This window comes from Chiloscyllium plagiosum, unplaced genomic scaffold, assembly GCF_037043375.1.
Source record: "Chiloscyllium plagiosum isolate Xiang-an unplaced genomic scaffold, Cpla_swu_hap1 HiC_scaffold_27, whole genome shotgun sequence".
Classification (NCBI taxonomy): domain Eukaryota; kingdom Metazoa; phylum Chordata; class Chondrichthyes; order Orectolobiformes; family Hemiscylliidae; genus Chiloscyllium; species Chiloscyllium plagiosum.
In genome coordinates this window covers 10,683,388-10,703,585 of record NW_028270165.1, presented here as the reverse complement: position 1 = coordinate 10,703,585, position 20,198 = coordinate 10,683,388, and the positions used below count along the sequence as shown (strand labels likewise).

Genomic DNA, 20,198 nt, shown 5'->3' with positions numbered 1-20,198 from the left:
CGAGAAGGGCTTTGCTGTCTCCTTCACTCTACTGACGCACCAGCGGGTCCACACTGGGGGGAGGCCGTTTGCCTGGCCCGAGTGTGGACAGGCGTTCACAATGTCCTGCAGCTTGGACAAGCACCAGCGGAGGCACCAATGCTCCCAACAATCAGATTCTGCCGGTAACGCTGCTGAGGGTCACTCCCAGGACTGAACCTCCTGCCCTTTCTGACAGTGGGGGTAGTGGGAGAGTTGGTAGGGTTTTTTGTTTTCTACTGGGGGAGTGGAGGGGGAAGGGGGGGGGTGGTGTCTCCGTGGTTAACACTGCTGCCTCATAGCGCCGGGGACCCAGATTTGATTCCATCCTCAGGGTGACTGTCTGTGTGCAGTTTGCATGTAATTCCCCCCCTGTGTCTGCGTGGGTTTCCTCTGCGTGTTGCAGTGTCTTCCCAAAGTCCAAACGTGCGCATGTTTGGGCGAATTGGCCAAGCGAAATAGTCCCATAGTGTTCAGGAATGTGTAAGTGTGGTGCATTAGTTAGGTGTAAGTGCAGAGTGATGGGGTAGGAGAATGTATCTGGGTGAGTTACTCTTCAAAGGTCGCTCTGAACTTGTTGGTCAGAAGGGCCTGTTTCCACACTGTCGTGATTCTATGGTTCTGTGAATATTGCTTCCAGTGGGCGCTGCTGCTCATTGAGCCCAGGGCCCGCACAAACCTAAGACCACAAGACCATTGGAGCCGAAGTTAGGATATTTTGACCCATCGACTCTGCTCCACCATTTGTTAGAGACAAAATAAAAAACTGCAGATGCTGGAATCTAATATAGATAAGCAGGAGGCTGGGCACAACAAGGCAGGCAGACCAGGAGGTGGAGAAGGCAGCATTTCAGGTATTACCCCTCAGGACTGAAGAAGGGTTCTATCCGAAACGTTGACATCTCCATCAGAAGTGATTTAACAGTTTGAACGAGAGGGCATAGGTTTAGAGTTAGAGGGGAAAGATTTAAAAGGGACCTAAAGGGAAAACGTTTCATGCAGTGTGGTGCGTGTATGGAACAAGCTGCCAGAGGAAGTGGAGGAGGCTGGTAGAATTTAAAAGACATTTGGTTGGGGACATGAATAGAAAGGGTTAGAGGGATTTGGGCCAAGTGCTGGCAAATGGGACTAGATTAATTTAGAATATCTGGTCAGCGTGGACGAGTTGGACTGAAGGATTTGTTTCCGCGCTGTACTTCTATGACTACTGGTCCTGAGGTAAGTTTAGAATTGAGTAACTTTGAATAATTCAATCTTGTTGAATTCACCTCCTGGAAGGTTTCAAATGAACCCCTCCAAGCGATATGATTTAACTATACCGAGTTGGATAAAGTATCCCATTAAGTACAACATGAATGCGTAGTTGAAGAAGTTGAAGTCAGAAGTCACACAACACCAGGTTACAGTCCAACAGGTTTATTTGAAATCCCAAGCTTTGGGAGCATTGTTCCTTCATCAGTGCTGCTCCTTCATCACTTCACCTGATGAAGGAACAGTGCTTCGAAAGCTCATGAGTTCAAATCAATCTATTGGGATTCTCACCTGGTGTTGTGTGACTTCTGACCTGTCCACCCCCAGCACCTCCACATCAGAGTTGACGAATGAGATCAGATTTTATTCAGCATGATTTAGTGAGATATTCATCTGGATGTCCTTATGCCTGAAACATCGATTCTCCTGCGCCTCGGGTGCTGCCTGACCTGCAGTGCTTTTCCAGCACCACACTCTCAACTCTGATCTCCAGCATTTGCAGTCCTCACTTTTTCCTGGTTCATGTGGAAACTCAACACTGTCAGAGTTACAAAGAGACGCCAGTCATCGAGTACTATAGCACAGAGACAGGTCCTTCAGCCCAAACCGATCAATGCTGACCAAAATGTTTGTCAACACTAACCTCATTTCCCTGCACTTGGCCCATATCCTTCTAAAGCTTTGCTATCCATGTATTTGTTGAAACGCCTTTTCAATGTTGTTAATGTACCTGCTTCAACCACTTCCACTGGCAGCTGTTTCCCCAGGCGAACAACACTCTGTAAATATTTTGCCCCACATCTTTTCTTCCATCTTTCTCCTCTCACCATAAAAACGTGTCCTTGCTCTTGAAATCCTCCCCCGAGGGAAGAGACAGCTACCGTTAACCCAACTCTACCCCTCATGGTTTGGAAATATTGCCTCTCAACTTCCTCTGCTCCAGTGGAAAAACATCCCAGCCTATCCAGCCTAAATTCTAATTTGATAATAATGGCAGTGATGATTTTGGCTGTGCGTGTGTCAAGGATCTCTCATTTCTAAGCCAATGCTGTGCCTCTTAAGTTCACCTGATCTTAAAACGAATGGCACCCCATTCATTTAAAATGTCCATGGTCAGGAAATAGGCAGTGGTGTCTTATATTCCCGTAGACTTCTTGTGACCGGGTTCATATGCTCTGTTTTGTGATGTATGAGTAAATCTTCAGAACAAATGATTAATGCAGCCCTTTATTCATGTCTCATTATTAAAAACACTTTCTCCATTTACAGATGTGATTGAGAAGCTTCTCCCAATGAATCTTTGACTGACAACAGCATTTGTCAGGCTTTTGAAAGTCACTGCAGCTCTGTCACAGCACAGGGGAGGGCTCTTTCAGACAGAACGCGTCATGCAGAAAATTCTCCCACATTAGTCGAGCAAAGTTGACGTCTTTTTAAGACATTGTAAAACTTGAAAGGGTTGAGAAAAGGTTTGGAAGGATGTTGCCAGGGCTGCAAGGTTTGAGCTACAGGGAGAGGCTGAATACGCTGGTACTATTTTCCCTGAAGCTTTAGAGTCAGCCAGAAACATCTGTTGAATCAGAAAACATCTCTTCCTGCAGCAGCTTCAGACAGACTGCTTGCTAAAATCAAAAGCAGGGGAAAAGAATGGGACAAATGCCCTTTCATCGTAGAAGTGTTTTAGAAGAAAAAATGTCAAACCCTTTTCCCGGATTGTTGCATTAGCCAGTATCTGTTAACCATTAGCAAAAACCTTAATCCTAGATGAATGGGAAGCCTTTTACAACCCCTCCTGAAAATAAACCAACAACGTAATCTTAAAGGAGCAACATGATCACAACAAAAAGCACTTGAACTGAAACATTTGTTACAAAAGGCTGTACAGTTAGCAGGACAAGAAAACGGTTTTCAATTTCACCAATCAATTTAAATCAGCCGCATTGGCTACCAAAAATTTACTAAATTTAAATCCTAAAGTTTTGACAACAGGACAATCCTATCATAAAGAATTGGCGCTCTCAGTCATCTGTATATTAGAGAAAGCATCATTTAGAAAAACAGAGAAGGGCATTCCTGACAGAGGAATCGGAGGAGGCATCCCCGACAGAAGATGGCACAGAATATTCCAGAAGACACATAACCTGGTTGTAATCTGAGAGATTAAATTCTATTTTGCGTTATCTGAGTGGGACATGTATTGATTGGAACAGCATACCAAAGAATCTTGATTTATTCCAGAATACCCAATAGTTCGGACGGATTTATTCAGTTTGTTAGTAGTTTTGTTCATTTGTTCACCGTGAGAGTTGGCTAAATAAATTGCTGATTGTCGATTTTAAAGTGTCAGGGATTTACTTTTAACACTACAGCAGGTTACACCACTTATCACACTGACTTTACAGATTAAAGGGCAACGTGCCACTCTTTGGACGTTTCAGTTTGAGCTCTTGGTGAGTGGGGTGGGTGGGTTCAGCCTTCGCTTTGTAACTGTATTGATGACATTCTCTTGAATGCAATGGAGTCAATATTAATCCCAGCATCTTGGTGTGGTTTTGGGTGAATCACCTTAATTTGGCTCCTGACTCAGAAACCGCACAGAGAATCAACTGCTGAGACAATGATTTGCACTTTATTGCATGTAGCAACCACAAATAAAACCCCTCAAGTTCATTCAGCTTCACCCCCCACCAAACTTGGCTATCACCCAGTTGATGGCTGAATTTATCTGGGTTTCCACCGACAGTGCCCATCTCTGGAAGTGTCCAGGGGTTTGATGCAGTCTTATTCTTCTAAGTACTGCTGCTGCTGCATCATTCTGGAGTTGAATTTTGGTGGCGTTTCCTCAATTTCAAATCTGTGGTGTGAGTTTTTTTTAAAGACTCTAACATCACCTCACATTGCTGGAGACCTCAGGTCTGCAGCTTACCTTCTTATCCTTGAGGGTCAGCTATCTGTTTGAAACAGCCTGCCCTGCAATTAACCCCTCTATGTCAGGGCTTTCCTTCGACAGGCAGAATTAATTGTCCTTTTGTCACACCATTATTAAACAACATTATCTTGCCTGTCCCAAGAAACAACTTATTGTGTTGCCTCCTTCTTTCCATGGATGTTAACTAGCAGAAATTAAGCCATTTATTGTATTGAATCTGCTCTGCCATTCAATCATGGCTGATATCTTTCTTAACCCCATTTTCCCTATCACCTTTGAGACTCAATGGGCTGAATGGCCTAATTTCACTTCCTGTGGTGTCACAGTTTCTCGTCCGCCCTTTCGTTTCTTGGTCCAGAAAGAGTTCTTGTTGACTCGTTAAGTTTGGGAAGCTCTGGAGTTTACAGGTGCACACCACGCTCCTCTCTGCCTCCTCCCAGAATAACGATTCCTCCTGAGATACTGGCAGTTCTTGAGATCCCTGGATATCCCGGAATACAAATCAGTGTGTCTGGAGGTCTCTGCTGCTACCCTGGAACAGAAGGATTATGGGGATAAAATTCAGAAATCCAAAGAGCAAAGAGACTTGGGACTTCTAGCCCAGGATTCTCTCAAGGTAAACTTACAGGTTGAGTCAGTAGTTAGGAAGGCAAATGCAACAATGGCATTTATTTTGACAGGACTTGAATATAAAAGCAGGGAAACACTTCTGAGGATCTGTCAGGTTCCAGTCAGGCCACAATTGGAGTACTGTACACAGTTTTGGGCTCCATATCTCAGGAAGGATATACTGACCCTGGAACATGTTCAGAGGAGGTTGATGAGAAAGGTCCCAGGATTGAAAAGCTTAACATATGAAGAACATTTGAGGATTCCGGGTCTATACTCAATGGAGTTTAGAAGATGACAAGGGAACTAATTGAAACCTACAGCATACTGAACAGCTTAGACAGAGTGGATGTTGGGAAAATATTTCCATGGGTAGGAGAAACGAGGAGCCAGGGGCTCAGCCTTCAAGTAAAGGGAAGACCTTTTGGAACGGAGATAAGGAGAACTTCTTCAGACAGAGAGTGGTGTATCTATGGAATTCACTGCCCCAGAAGGCTGTGGAGGCCAGATCGTTGAATATATTTAAGATGGGGATAACGAGGTTCTTGAATATCAAGAGGATCGAATGTTACGGGGAGAAAGGGGTTGAGAAACTCATCAGCCATAATTGAATGGTGGAGCAGACTCAATGGGTTGAATGGCATAATGTCTGCTCCTATAATCTTATGATATGCTGATGTGTGGAGGGGGTGAGAATGGGGGAAAAGAGATAAAAAGGGGAACACCATTAAGGTGAAGCTGGATACAGATACATAGGAAATACAAGAATTGTACGATAAATTTCAGACCACATAGAAGCACTGGCATACAGAGGGATCTGGCCACATAGATCTCCAAAAGTGGCAATACAGGCGGGTAACGAGATCAAGAAGGCACATAGCCTTGAGTGTAAGAGTTGGCGAGTTATGTTACAGCTATTTATTCCGGTCACACTCAGAATATTGCGTGCAGTTCTGGTCCCCACAATACTAGAAGGACATGGATGCTCTGGGAGAGGGTATAGAGAAGGTTCACTCGGACATTGCCTGGTCTGGAGGTCTCATTATGAGAAGAGATGGGATAAACCTGGATTATATTCACTGTAAAGATGGAAGCAGAGGGATGGCCACAACAAAATGATGAGACACACAGATTGACTGGACGGGGCGGCATGGTGGCTCAATCATTCGCACTGATGCCTCACAGCGCCAGGGACATTGGTTCAATTTCAGTCCCAGGCGACTGTCTGTGTGGAGTTTGCACATTCTCCCTGTGTCGATATGGTTTTCCTCCGGTTTCGTCTCACAATCCAAATGTGTAGGTTAGGGTGGAGTGGCTATGCTAAATTACCCCAATGCCCAGGGATTGGCAGGTTAAATTGGATTGTCCGTGCTTAAATTGCCCCACAGTGTTCAGGAATGTGAAAGTTAGGTAAATGTCGAGTAATAGGGGTAGGGAAATGGGTCTGTGTGGATTATTCTTTGGATGTTTGGTGTTGGGCCAGATAGTCTGTTAGATAGTCAGATGCTCCCCCCCTCCCGCCCCACCAGGGTGGAAAAGTCAACGACAAGAGGGCACAAGTTCAAGGCGAGAGGGGTACAGTCTGCGGGAGAATTGAAAGGGAAGATTTTTCACACAGTTGGATGGTGGATGCCTGGAATGCATTGCCAATGGATGTAGTGGTAAGAGGCACCTTAGCAACACTTAAGGTGTATCTGGATAGACACATGAATGGGAGAAACCACGCAACGGCAATAAATAGCAGGTCTAAGTTAGGATTAAGAATTGGCACAGGCTTGGGTGGGGAGGGGCTAGGGGGTAAAGTGAACTTTCAGGGGATACCTGTATGCTGATGAAGGGGTGGGTGGAGGCTCAGGTGGAGCATAAACACTGACAGAGGCCAATTGGATCGACTGTGCTGGAGACTCAATGGGACAGAGACAAATGTATCGATTTCAGATCTACCTGCACTTCAGCCGCTTCTGTGGACTGTTTCCGTAGGGAAGGTGCAATCCCAGGCTCAGAGAGCGTCAGCCCCCACTGGAAGTAAAATGGGTGACAGAGCGGCCATTCAGCATAAAGGAACCCCTTACCCCTCCCACTTCACCCACTAAACAGGGTTCAAGATGTGACTCTCAGCAGCGGTAACAGCAGAGTCCTACCTGAATCCCTGCGCCATCTCACTTGTGAAGTTGCTGGTGTCTCCACAAGTTGTACGACTGGATGAAGCCCTTCCCACACACTGGACAGGTGAACGGCCGCTCCTTGGTGTGGATGCGCTGGTGTTTGCGCAGGGTGAAGGAATCACATAAGATATTGCTCCACACGGGACAGGTGAACGGCTTCTCCCCAGTGTGGACGCAGAAACTGAGCAGCAGGTAATACGACTGGGTGTAGCCCTTCCCGTACACGGAGCAGGAAAACGGTTTCTCCCCGGTGTGCATCCGCTGGTGCGGCAGCAGGTGGTGTGACTGAGTGAAGCCCTGCCCACACACGGGGCAGATGAACGGGTTCTTGCTGGTGTGGACCCACTGGTGGGCCAGGAGGTGGTGTAACTGAGTGCAGGTGAACAGCCGCTGCCCGGTGTGCAAACGCCAATAATCTCCAGCGCAAATGGCGAAGGGAAACCATTCCCACACTCCCCACATTTCCACGGTTTCTCCATGATGCAGGTGCCCTCGTCTGTCTCAGACCTTAACAATCTGTTGAAAACTTGCTCACGCTTACAGCATGTGTTTGGTGTTACTGGTGAACCCCCTGATAATTGGAACACTCTCATTCAGTCTGTAAAGCTTGTTCCAGTCACTACTCGGGTGTGTGGGTATGTGAGACTCTGAGTTTCCAGTCACACTGACGTTTAAAACCTAACTAAGCAGACAGACCTTCTCCACTTTGTTTTCAAGGCCATCAATATCCACGTCCTCGTGAATCAAGTGACTGTCAGACTTTGATGTGATGTTTGGTCTGAGATTTCTACCGCCAAATTCTTCTCTTGTAATATTCCTGTGAAGTGATTGCAAAGGTCATCACAGTCAGTCCATGATAGAAAGTCTGAACGTAATTCTCGTTACTGTGGAACATTCTTTCCTCTCAATCCCAAAGATCTTTGCTCGATCTTTATGTAACTGTAAACCAACAGGGTTATGTGGCAGACTGCATACCTCCACGAAGAGTTCACATGGACTCAAGTTGCAAATGGACCTCTGTAGTGCAGTATTGACACTCTTACTGAAGATCTACAATATGCTGCAGTACGATATTACAAGTCCAGGAACAACTGCAAATCAGATAAAATCTTTTCAGAAGTTGGACCATGAACTTCTGAAGCTGCTGCTGCTCTTCCTCTCCCTCTCTGAATGAAGATTGATCTTCACCCAGACTGCAACTTCCTTCCTCTGTCCAAATATTTGTGAACACATCCCTTTTTTTGAAGGATGGCATGTTTTCTGATCATCACAATTAAAGGGGTGTCTTCCCCCTGATATGCAAAGGGACAGTCAGTCAGGGGAGGGCAGGGTCACGTCTTGTGTTGTTGTGTGGAATCTGTGACAGCTGCAACAATTCATCCCAACTCCTGTACTCAGTGCTCTGACTGATGAAAGCAAGCATGCCGAAAGTCTTCTTCACTGCCCTGTCTACCCATGACTCCACTTTCTAGGAGCTATGAACCTGCACCCTTACATCTCGTGGTTTGAAATACTGCATAGGAAACATATTTGGTGCTTGTTGGTATGTATTATTATTTGGTGCTTATCTCGACTCTAATTCGGTATTTTATACTGAATGCCATGATTGATGAAGGCCAGTGTGCCCAAATTTTCTACCTGTGACTCCACTTTCAGAGAACTGTGAACATGTACTCCAAGATCCCTCTGTTCCACTGCACTCCTTAAGGTCCTACCATTCACCATGAAATTCCTACCTTGATTTGACTATACAAAATGTAAGACCTCACACTTATCTATATTAAACTCCATTTGCCATTAACCTTAAACCTATGCCATCTAATTTTGGACTCCCCCACCCCAAGAGAAAAGACCTTGCCTATTTACCCTATCCATGTCCCTCATGATTTTAAAAATGCCTTTAATGTCACCTCTCAGCTTCCAAAGCTCCAGAGAAAATAGCTCCAGTCTATTCAATCTCTTCCTGTAGCTCAAACCCTCCAACCCTGGCAGCATCCTTGTAAATGTTTTCTGACCCTTTCAAGTTTCACAACACCCTTCCTGCAGCAGAAAGCACAGAATGGCATGCAGTTTTGCAACAATGATGGAACCAATGTCCTCTCTGAAGAGGATTTTAAAACAATATTTATAACTACAAGCAAATCAGGTTAGTTGGGCATGACTTTCCCATAGTTTCGGTTGTCCTTCATTAACCTATGCTTTATAATATATATGAAAATATTTTGAGGGATGGAATTGTTGCTAGCACGTCCAACATTTGCTCCCCATCCCTCATGGCCTTTGGACTGAGCAATAGGCTACATGCTAGAAGGCAGTTGAGAGTCAACCACATTGTAGTAGGTCTGGAGTCACATGATGTGAGCGTGTGCACGCGTGTGTAGAGTTGTGAGTGGTAGATTTCCCTCCCTAAAAGAACACTTTCACAACACTCTGTAATGATTGGACAAAAACAACAGTTCTGGCAGCATCTATGAGGAGACGACAGTGTTACTGTTTTGAGCCCGGTTGCCCTTCAAAATTAGGCTGGATTCAAAACATTAACTGCTTTCTTTCCACAGATGCTGCCAGACCTGCTGCATTTCCTCAGCAACTGTGCCTTTTGTTTCTGATCTCCAACAGCTGCAATTCATTGTCTTAGCCAATAATGGTTTCCTGGTTGCCAGTACAGAGACAAATTCTCATTTCCAGATCTTTTTATTCGTTGAAAATAAAGTCCACTAGCATCCATGATGGGATTTTAATTTTTGTTCTCAGAAGGCCGAGATCTCTGGGCTACTTAACCAGTATCACGAGATCACAATCTTGCCTTCACTGACAGTGACATTGATAATCTTGTCCTGAATATTTTTCATTATTCATTCATGGAACGTGACACTTGGTCTCCCAAAAAATAACCAAGTGCCAATTCAGAGGGCAGTTAAGAGTCAACCACATGACTTTGGATCAAGAGTGACACATTCACCAAACTGGGAAAGGACTGAAGATTTCCTTCCTTAAAAAAGGTTATTAGTGAACAAGAGAGGTACTTATGACAATTGATAAGATCACCAAAGCAGCGATAAGTTTATATTCCAGATACATAAATTGATTTCAAATTGCATCGGGGCCATAGCAGCATCAATTTGAAACTCCAGATGTTAAATCCAGTAACAATGCCCAAATGCTACCAAAAACCCTACAATCTCGAGGCTTCTCAACACTGACTGGTCTGTAATTGCCAGTTGCATCCTTTTCCTCCTTACTATGTACTATTCAATTCAGCCCATTGAGTTGACTCTGCCATTTATTCAGATCACGATTATTCTGGGAAACATTTACTCCATTTTGCTGCCATTTCCCTATAATCCTCAATTTGTTTAATGATTAAAAAAAATATATCTCAACCTTGAATGCACGTAACAACCCAGGCTCAACAGCCCTCTGTAGTATCAAGTTCCACAGATTTACTGCCCTCCGGAGAAATTCCTATCTGTCCTAAACATGCAATCTCCTATTGGAGGTTACTTCCTCTGGTCCCAGACTCACCCACTTTTCCACGTCTAGCCTGGCAAGTCTCCTCAGAATCTTGTACGTGACAATAAGGTTACCTCTAATTCTTCTAACTTCTAATAAGCACAGGTCCAACCTATTCAGTTCTCCTCATAAGACATTCTTTCCATCCCTGGTATCATCATGGTCAACCTTCTCTGGCCTGCCTCCAATGCCAATATATCTTTCCTCAGGTAAAGGTCCCTAAACTGTTCACAGTATTCAGTTGTGGCCTGACTAATGCCTTACATAGGTTCACTATAACCTTCCTACATTTCTACTCTATTGAAAAGGCCAACCTCCCATTTGTCTCCCTTTTCCTCACTGAAATTGGATGAAGAGATTCGTGGACGTGATTCCAAATCCCTCTATTCTAAAGCTTTCTCCATTTAATATTCAGTTCTTCACCTCCTAACAAACTGTATTACCTCATTTTCCCATCTGTCAAGCTTTCGCTCATTTGCTTAACCTGTCTCTCTCCCTCTCCAGATATCTAATGTCATCCTCATCACCTGCTTTCACATCAACTGTCTCTTCTGCAAATTTCGCAATAGTACCTTCACTTTACTTATCCAAGTAATTCGTGTATATATTGTAAATAATGTTGCCCCCAGCGCTGATCCCTGTGGTACACCACTAGTTACAAGTTGTCATCCTGAACATGCCACTTACCACAACTGTGGTAGTTAGCCAATCATCTATCCATGCTAACATACAGCCTCCCAACACCGTGGGCTCTTTGCTTACTATTTCATGAGATGTGAATATCATTGGCTGTGCCAACAACTCTTCCCAAACTGACCTTGAAAAGGTGGTGCTGATCTGCTTCTTAAATTGCTTCACAAATATGGTGTGGACTGTAACAATGGTGAGGAGTGAGTTCCAGCATTTTGGTCAATAACAAAGAAACAATGCGATATATCTTGCAGTCGGAATCCTGTGTTCACACTTGTCTGTTCTTGGTGGTTGAGATCATGACTTGGAAGGTGCTTTTGAAGAACCACCACTCATGCAGTCAAGCCAGACTAATAGATTGTGGCCCCAGACTCTGCCATTTTGACTTCCCTCATCAATCTACATTCTTTCCAGCGAAGCTTCAGCCTCAAACCGCCACGCAATGCCATCTGTTATGGCTTAAAAGATAAGAATACACATGATTACCAACCATATTTTGGGTTGTATAAATCTTTGCCTGCCAGAATTATTTTCCAAAAAACTTTAATTAAACTGGGTGACTGCATGAAATGGTTTGTTGGTCAGATTATAATCATCATCCTCAAAGGAGACAACGCCAGTAATACCATTTAACTCGTCTTTTTGTTTAAAAAGCACAAGTTCTTGATTTATTTTTACAACTTACTGGCATTCACACCTGCACATTCAATGTCAAACTCAGACAACATACATGAAATTACACCATTACAACAATCCAACAGATTAATTAATAACACACAGTGAATACAAGGCTGATTAATGTGAAATTAAATTTGACTGAAAATGTAAAATCGAGATGAGAGATAACAAATGGGGAAAGGGCAGAAGGCAAGAAATGCAGCAGCATAGAATGTGCTCCTCCAGGGAGTGTATTTTACCAACTACAACTGCTAAATATAAACAAACACTCTGACATGATCCTCCGGTTTTAATGTAAATCATACTCCCATACAGTAGGAACCATATAAATAAGTTAATAGATACAAGCCTTGAGCAAATCCAGCCTCCAGCCGGGCCCCCCGCTTCTTGGAGCTCCGAGAGGGGTTCCCACTCATTCATTCAACAGGAGAAGGCTCAGTTTATTGTAATGGGCACGGAGGGTACAGTGGTCGTGTCTCATGTTGAGGAGGAAGCTGTTTCCTCTCATTCAACAGAAGAGGACCTATTTACTAGAGTTCTTTTTTGTGGTGCAGCTGTAGTCTCCCATAGAGCCCTGAGGCTCAGGTTCAAATCCCTCTGCTTCAGTGTGTGTAATAACATTACTGCACAAGCCACGTGCCAATTGGCATAGGGAGAAGAAAATTAGGGAAGTAAACACGTCAACCTGTTCAATGCTATCTGCAATCATTTCACTTCCTGTCCCATTCGTAATCCAGGGAGCCCAGCCTCTTTTAACGAAGGTTCTTTTTGAGAAGTTTAATCGGGCATTTTTGCACAAGTCAAGTTAAGAAAGCCGGGATCTCTCGCAAGACTGCGCGGAAGACAACAATTGTAATTCTCGGCGGGGAGGCTGAATTATGAATTCACTAATAGCCTCCCCTAAGCGATGGTGTAGTCTACGCCAATGCCGGTCTCTGTGGCGCAATTGGTCAGCGCGTTCGGCTGTTAACCGAAAGGTTGGTGGTTCGAGCCCACCCAGGGGCGCTGTGTTCGCTTTTCTTCCTTGGCTTTGAAGCTCAACGCTTTTAATGGGGTCAGGAAAATGTTCCCCAAACGGAAATCCTCTCCACAAAGGGGTTTCTGAATTGAATTAATGTCTATCGTAAGGGACTGTGGATTCTGAGAAGCCGAGACAAAAAGAGAAACTCGGCAGGTTTGACAGTACCTGTTGGAGAAAACAGAATTTTGAAATTTTGTCTCTGATTCTCTTTCCACAGATGTTGCCTGACCTGCTGAGTTCCTCCTGCAATTTCTCGTTTTGTTTTTAACGGAAATTTCATTTCACCTTTTGGGATGAAACACCTCGACTCGCCATGTGCAGATATTTCACCCTTTCGAATCACTGTGAAGTGATTGGATTCAAACAAACTCTGCGATGATTCACTCTTTCTCAGCTCCACAGGCAGACAGACCTGGGAAGTGAAGCTGTCAGTGTGGTTCTGTATTCGTGGGCCGAGTGGTTAATGCGATGGACTTGAAATCCATTGCGGTTTCCCCACGCAGGTGTGAAACCTGCCGACTGCAAAATGAGAAATGTCGTCGAAAAGAAAGGGAGCTTGCTCCCCGGCTTCTTCTTTAAGATTCAAATCAGTGGAGGGGGAAAAATATTTCACTCACATTGGGACTGGTGGGAATCTGCAACCCACTGCCTGTTCGGGTGGAACAAGCAGATACCCGCACAGCTTCGTTTGAGGCTGTGAGCAAAGTGTTTGGAAATGAGACTAGAACAGTGAGGGGCATGAAATCGTGATCGAAATGAAGCAGGCACCTGAGGACAAGGGTGTTTCCTTTGCCAGTGAAAGATACTGCTTCACAAAGTTGGGCCTGTGGAAGGGAAGCAGTGACGGTGATTATCTTTGGCTGTTCACCTTGTGAAGGTTCCCATTGCTGCGCATGTCCGTGTTAACGTCAGAACTCTGCAGCATGGTGGCGTTAGATACGCACAGGGCCGGGGCGCAATGGATGACGCATCTGACTCCACCGACCTGTTTGAAATGCAGCTCACAGCTTCTTCAAACACCCCAATTAATCTTTCTCATTGTCCTGAAGCCGGCATACGGTTTGAATTCCTGATCTGCGGAAATGGGAATCTTTTCACTGTCTCGCGTCAGTCAGTGTCCCCGAGAACATCAGAGTCACGTCACAGCGCTGTCAGATGAGGGGAAGCTGAAATAGCCCCACACGCTGCTCACGGGCACATTTTACTTTCCCCAACTCACCGCTTCAACCACTGCGGCTCCTGGGAGTGGAAAGGAAACAGTCACCAAAACCCAGTCTTCGCTTTGTGAATCTTCAAAAAATCAGCAAAGGTTCATCCCTTCGGATTTTCGATCCTGGGCTGACAGGGATGTGTATTGTCACTCTTTTGTAGGACATTGCAAGTGGATGTTTTGCAGAAAAGCACCACAATGCAATCTGATTAATCAGGACCTGGATGTTTTCGGTCTTTGAATGAAAGTGTTGTGCTCCAGAACTTCGTTGTTCACAGTTTATAATACTTATCTTCCCAGACCCCTGTATCACTTATCGAAAATGTTTAATTTGCGTCTTGTAATCCTTTCACTGTCTGCTAATGAGGATAGCGTTTCCGTGTTTTACCTAAATTATCTTGACCTTGCATACCTCAAGCCTCAAGCTAATTTCACGAGAAACCTTCTCCAGTTCAAAAGCCAACTGTTAATGATGGCTCTGCTTCTTGTCACGTATCCAATTTCAGATCGATGCTGTTAATTCCCCTTTTATTCCTTCAGATCCAGGTTTCGCTCACGGGGCTAGAACAGAACTGTCACCAAATACATTTACCAATCTACGTTCATCTATCGATTGTATTAGCATCATCAACACTTCTCATCAAAATAATTCGAGAGACTTTCATCACAATTTTCTGTGAACAGTTCTACATTAGCTTTGCTGAATGAACCCCAAATTTCTTGAAGTGGCTCCTTATTTTCGGCCCTGATTATTAATCTCTCTACGCATGGGAATGGATCCTTCCCACCCGTTCTATCACTCATCAATGTGTGTAGTTCAGTTCGATCTCCCATCAGCCTCCTCTGTCCTGATCAAATCCAGGGGAACAGAATACGTTGGGGCTATGGCGCGGACAGGACAAGCCCAATACTCACCTTTCCTGTTAGAACCATTCCATGAGAAATTTTACACCACAACTTTGGGCGCTTAGCTGTGGCCGAACACTTAAGGTGTTGGCGTAGAGATCCTTTGGGGTTCCCCCGCCCAGTGTGGTAACCTGCTGACTATGCTTTCTTCGCTGGCGATTTTAAATGACTTCCTTTTGGTTGCATTATCGCTCAAACTTCACAAAACCCGTCTCAATAAAGTCCCGTTTTCTCATGTCTGGGAATTGATTGCCATGCAGGAAACTCCGTTTCTGAACAAACAACGTACCAGCCTCACAACGTCAGCTCTGTTTACCTTTCCACAGATGCTTCTCGACCTGTTGGCTTTCTGCAGTATTCTCTGTGTTTATTAGGCACAAGTGCTGCTTTTCATTCAAGAACTTCAATCCCTGTCCTCTGGTAACTGACTCTGGTCAGTGGCAATTGATTCTTCTGATCATTAATCTGCCCATTCCCACCGCGTCTTCTCCTATCATTACCAACAGCCCCAGGAAATCTCCAGTTAACCTTCTTTGCTCCAAAGCGAACATTCCCAACCTTGGGAATGTCTCTCCAAAATGGAAATTCCTCATCCCTGGACATGACGCAAGGTGTATAATTGGGAAGAGATTTTGGCAAAATATTGTCAGTTAGGAAATGGAAAAATGTTCATGAAGCAAAACAGAAATCCCAGTCTCCAGCTTTGTGAATCTTCAGAAACTCTTTGGGAAGCGGATTGAGAGGAGAATGAAAGATGAACTGTCCCACTGAGCAGAGACAGTGCAGACACCGTCCCCTTGTGGAAGAGGCCGGGAGATTGACTCTGATGTTCTCGGGACATGAACTGATCTGAGACATTGAAAGAATTGTCGTTCCTGCACATCAGGAATTCAAATCCCTTCTCGCCTCCGAGCCAATGAGAGAACTCGGGAACAGGCAAAACACTGAAAGGCTCGAAGGGCGACGGCCCCGGAGTAAGAAAGCTAGTTCCTCCTGACATGGATGTGTCTCCAGCCTGTCCCCGGTGTCTCCACAATGAATGTCCCAGGCTTTATTATGGAAAAGTAAAACTGATAGACGACAACTGGAATTCAAGGCCGGGAGACTGAATTATGAATTCACTAATAGCCTCCCCGAAGCGATGGGGCAGCCCATGTCATCGCCTGTCTCTGTGGCGCAATTGGTCAGCGCGTTCGGCTGTTAACCGAAAAGTTGGTGGTTCGAGCCCACCCAGAGGCGATGAGCTTCTGGTTGCCTGTCACTTTAACACGCCACCCTGTTCCCTGGCCCACATCTCTGTCTCCGGCATGCAGCAGTGTTCCAGCAAAGCTCTGCTCCAGATGGAAGACCAGCGCCCCATTTACCGCTTGGAGTCCTCCAGTCTTCAAGATCGAGTTCAATATTATTTGGACCCGAACTCCCCCATGCCCTTGATCCCTACCACACCCACACGAGGCCGTGTTATCACATCGTCTGCTGTTACACACGACTTATTGTTAGCCAGGAATAGTCTCCATTAACAGTTAGTCACCCTCCTACACAGATCGTTATTCTCTCCTTTGTCCCTCCAATGTTCTCCCTCTGAACTCGTGGCAAAGAGAGCAATGTGGATTGATATCCCTGAGCCCGCTCTTTGTCCCATCTCCAGGAACCGGGTTCTCTCCACTGGCGGATAATTATACCACTTTGTTGTTGCGTTGACGTGAGGAGATTGTGTAAATATAAACTTTTCTAAATCCCCACCTTCCGTTGATTGAACTGAGAGTTCACTCTGAATCACAACACGTGTCACAGCGCAATTTGAGGCCCACATTAGCTCTGCTGGTTCTCCACAGCAAGTAAATGAGAGTCTCTATTCGTATCATTCTCTTGCCTTCGCCCTGTAAATCGCCACATGGTTACTTTGGACATGACCACCGAATTCCCTTTTGTGTTCTTGAATCTGCCTCCTTGTCACGGTCAGACAGGGACAAGAAAGTGTTCTTCCTAATGTCACTTTTACTGTTTTTTTCCAAATGCCTTGAAATCTCTGCCAATTTTTGGGAAATTGAAAAGATTCTCATTCCTGCACATGAGGCTGAATTGATTTAATTTCTAACGTAAAGGACTGCGGATGCTGAGAATCAGAGACACAAAGAGGAGCTGCTGGAGAAACTCAGCCGGTTTGGCAGTACCTGTGGGAGAAAACAGAGTTCTGAAATATTGTCTCTGATTCTCATTCCACCGATGGTGCCTGACCTGCTGAGTTGCTCCTGCAATTTCTGTTTTTGCTTTTAACTGAAAGTTTATTTCATCTTTCGTGATGAAACAACCAGACTCGCCATGTGCAGATATGTAAACCTTTCGAAACCTGTGAAGTGATTGTATTCAAACAAACCCAGCAATAACTCACTATTTCTCAGCTCCACAGGCAGAGAGACCTGGGAAATGAAGCTGTCAGTGTGGTTCTTTATTCGTGGGTCGAGTGGTTAATACGATGGATTTGAGATCGATTGCGGTTTCCCCACGCAGGTGTGAACCTTGCCGACTACAGTTGAGAAATGTCGTCAAAAAGAAAGGAAGACTGTTCCCCGGTTTCTTCTTTAAGATTCACATCAGTGGAGGGATTGGAAATCTGCAACCCACTGCCTGTCAGGGTGGAACAAGCAGATACCCACAGAGCTACTTTTGAGGCTATGAGCCAAGTGTTTGGAAATGAGACGAGAACAGTGAGGGGCGTGAAGTCGTGATCGAAATGAAGCAGGCACCTGAGGACAAAGGTGTTTTATTTGCCAGTGAAAGATACTGCTTCACCAAGTTGGGACAATGGAAGGGAAGCAGTGACGGTGATTATCTTTGGCTGTTCCTCTTGTGAATGTTCCCATTGCTGCGCATGTCCGTGTTAACGTCAGAACTCTGCATCATGGCGGCGTCAGGTACGCACAGGACCGGGGCGCAATGGATGACGCATCTGACTCCACCTACCTCTTTGAAATGCAGCTCACAGCTTCTTCACACACTCCAATTAATCTTTCTCATTGTCCTGAAGCCGGCATACGGTTTGAATTCCTGATTTGCGGGAATGGGAATCTTTTCACTGTCTCGCGTCAGTAAGTGTCCCTGAGAACATCAGAGTCACGTCACAGCGCTGTCAGAGGAGGGGAAGCTGAAATCGCCCCACACGCTGCTCATGGACATATTTCACTTTCTCCAACTCACCTCCCCAACCACTGCGGCTCCTGGGAGTGGAAAGGGAACAAACACCAAAACCCAGTCTCAGCTTTGTAAATCTTCAGGAAATAAGAAATCTGTTCATCCTGTTGGATCTTGCATCCTGGCCTGACAGCGTAGATTTTAAATGGCTGTCCATTCAGTGCCGATTCGTTTTGGCTGAAAAAAATCTTCCTTATCTCATCCCAGCATTTCTTGCCACAGAGAACTGTGCGGCAGAGTTCATGTATATATTTCCTTGTATGGTATTTTGTAAATAACATTCGTTTGCTGGTTGTTTGTATAGGCTATTCCAGGTTCATTAGCCGCTGTTTAAGTGTGTTGGTAGGTTTGTGGGCTACCATGATGCTGAGAGCGTTGAGTTGTCTGGACATCATTTCCCAGATGTCTTTTATGTAAAGTAATGTGGCGAGGGTTTCTGCACACGTTGTGTCTGCTTGTGTCAGTTTGTTGATGTGAAATCGACACACTGGGTTTATTGGGTAGGCAAAAGTGAGGACTGCAGATGCTGGAAACCAGAGTTTAGATCAGAGTGGTGCTGGAAAAGCACAGCAGGTCAGACAGCTTCCGAGGAGCAGGAAAATCGACATTTCGGGGAAAAGCGCTTCATCAGGAATGGAAGCAGGACGCCTCCAGGGTGGAGAGATAAATTGGGGGGTTGAGGTGTGCTGGGCCGAAGGTAGCAAAGAGTACAATAGGTGAATGGGGGTGGGGATGGAGGTGAAAGGTCAGAGAGGAGGGTAGAGCGAATAGGTGGGAAGGGAGATTGGCAGGTAGGACAGGTCATGAGGATAGCACTGTGCTGGAAGTTTGGAACTGAAGTAAGGTGTGGGGAGGGGAAATGAGGAAACTGGTGAAGTCTACATTAATGTTCTGGGTTTGAATTTATCCGAGGCGGAAGATGGGGCGTTCTTCCTCCAGGCATCGGGTGGGGAGGGAGCGGCGATGGAGGAGGCCCAGGACTTGCATTTCCTTGGCAGAGTGGGAGGGGGTGTTGAAATGTTGGGCCAGAGGGCGATGGGGTTGATTGTTGCGGGTGTCCTGGAAATATCCCCTCAAGCGCCGTGACTGGACTCTGCGAGGAGTCTCCAGCCTCCCCAATGTAGAGGAGACCGCATCGGGAGCAATGGATACAAGAAATGACATTGTTGGATGCACAGGTGAAAGCTTGCTGACGACCGCGGCCCAGGTTCGATTTCCGGGCAGGAAAGTAATTTTTAGGAGAGCTGACAAGCGGAATTCGTATCTCCCTGGTGGTCTAGTGGTTAGGATTTGGCGCTCTCACCGCCGCGGCCCGGGTTCGATTCCCGGTCAGGGAAACCATTTTCAGGGGTGCAGGCTACCCATTCTTCTTAAATGCGCTGTGTCATTATTTAAAGTCGTTCCTAGGTGCTGCAGTGTGTCGTGGCTCGTTGAAATAGTGTCCTGATTCAGATTTATTTGTATGTGGAGGGATGATTGCTTCTGTAGTTCAGTACTTGGTTCGTGTGTGTTGCTTTCCTGTAGACGCTGTTTTGAATTTAGCATTGACTGTTCGCTCTACTGTGACATCTAGAAATGGCACTTTGTTGTTGTTCTCCTCTTTTGTGAATTTTATGTCAGCGAGGATATTGTTGATGGTGTTGTAGGTTTCCTCTAATTTGTTTCATTTTTTGATGACAAAAGTGTCATCACTGTCGTGGACCCAAAGTTTGGGTGGATCGTTGGAAGGGCTGTTTGTTCGAGTCTCTGCATTATTGCTTCTGCGAGGAATCCTGATACTGGTGGTTTCATGGGTATTTCGTTGATTTGTTTGGAGGGCTTGTTACTGAATATGAAGTGGGTGGTAAGACACAGTTCTACGAGGTTGACAGTGCTATCTTTGCTGATGAAGTTGGTGCTGTGTTTGTGTCTCTGGTTCTTCGAGTAGTGTCTTCAGTTTTCTTTGGCCAAGTTGATGTTAATGGATTTGAACAGGGCTGTTATGTCAAAGGACAGCATTATTCCATCCTCTTCTAT

At 45.3% G+C, this 20,198-nt stretch overlaps 1 protein-coding gene and 3 non-coding genes across 4 annotated transcripts in view; 3 read left to right on the top strand and 1 right to left on the bottom strand.

The window, feature by feature from the left end:
• Positions 1-20,198, bottom strand: part of LOC148143086 (uncharacterized) — a 260,306-nt gene that overhangs the window by 106,838 nt on the left and 133,270 nt on the right. The window contains exon 3 of the mRNA XM_087973994.1: positions 7,196-7,303. Within this exon, the coding sequence (XP_087830120.1) occupies positions 7,196-7,303 (108 nt within the window). The remainder of the gene's footprint in view (positions 1-7,195; positions 7,304-20,198) is intronic.
• On the top strand, positions 12,785-12,858 carry trnan-guu (transfer RNA asparagine (anticodon GUU)). The gene has a single exon. It is a non-coding gene; the product is annotated as a tRNA-Asn (tRNA).
• trnan-guu (transfer RNA asparagine (anticodon GUU)) lies at positions 16,156-16,229 on the top strand. The gene has a single exon. It is a non-coding gene; the product is annotated as a tRNA-Asn (tRNA).
• On the top strand, positions 19,448-19,519 carry trnae-cuc (transfer RNA glutamic acid (anticodon CUC)). Its single transcript has one exon. It is a non-coding gene; the product is annotated as a tRNA-Glu (tRNA).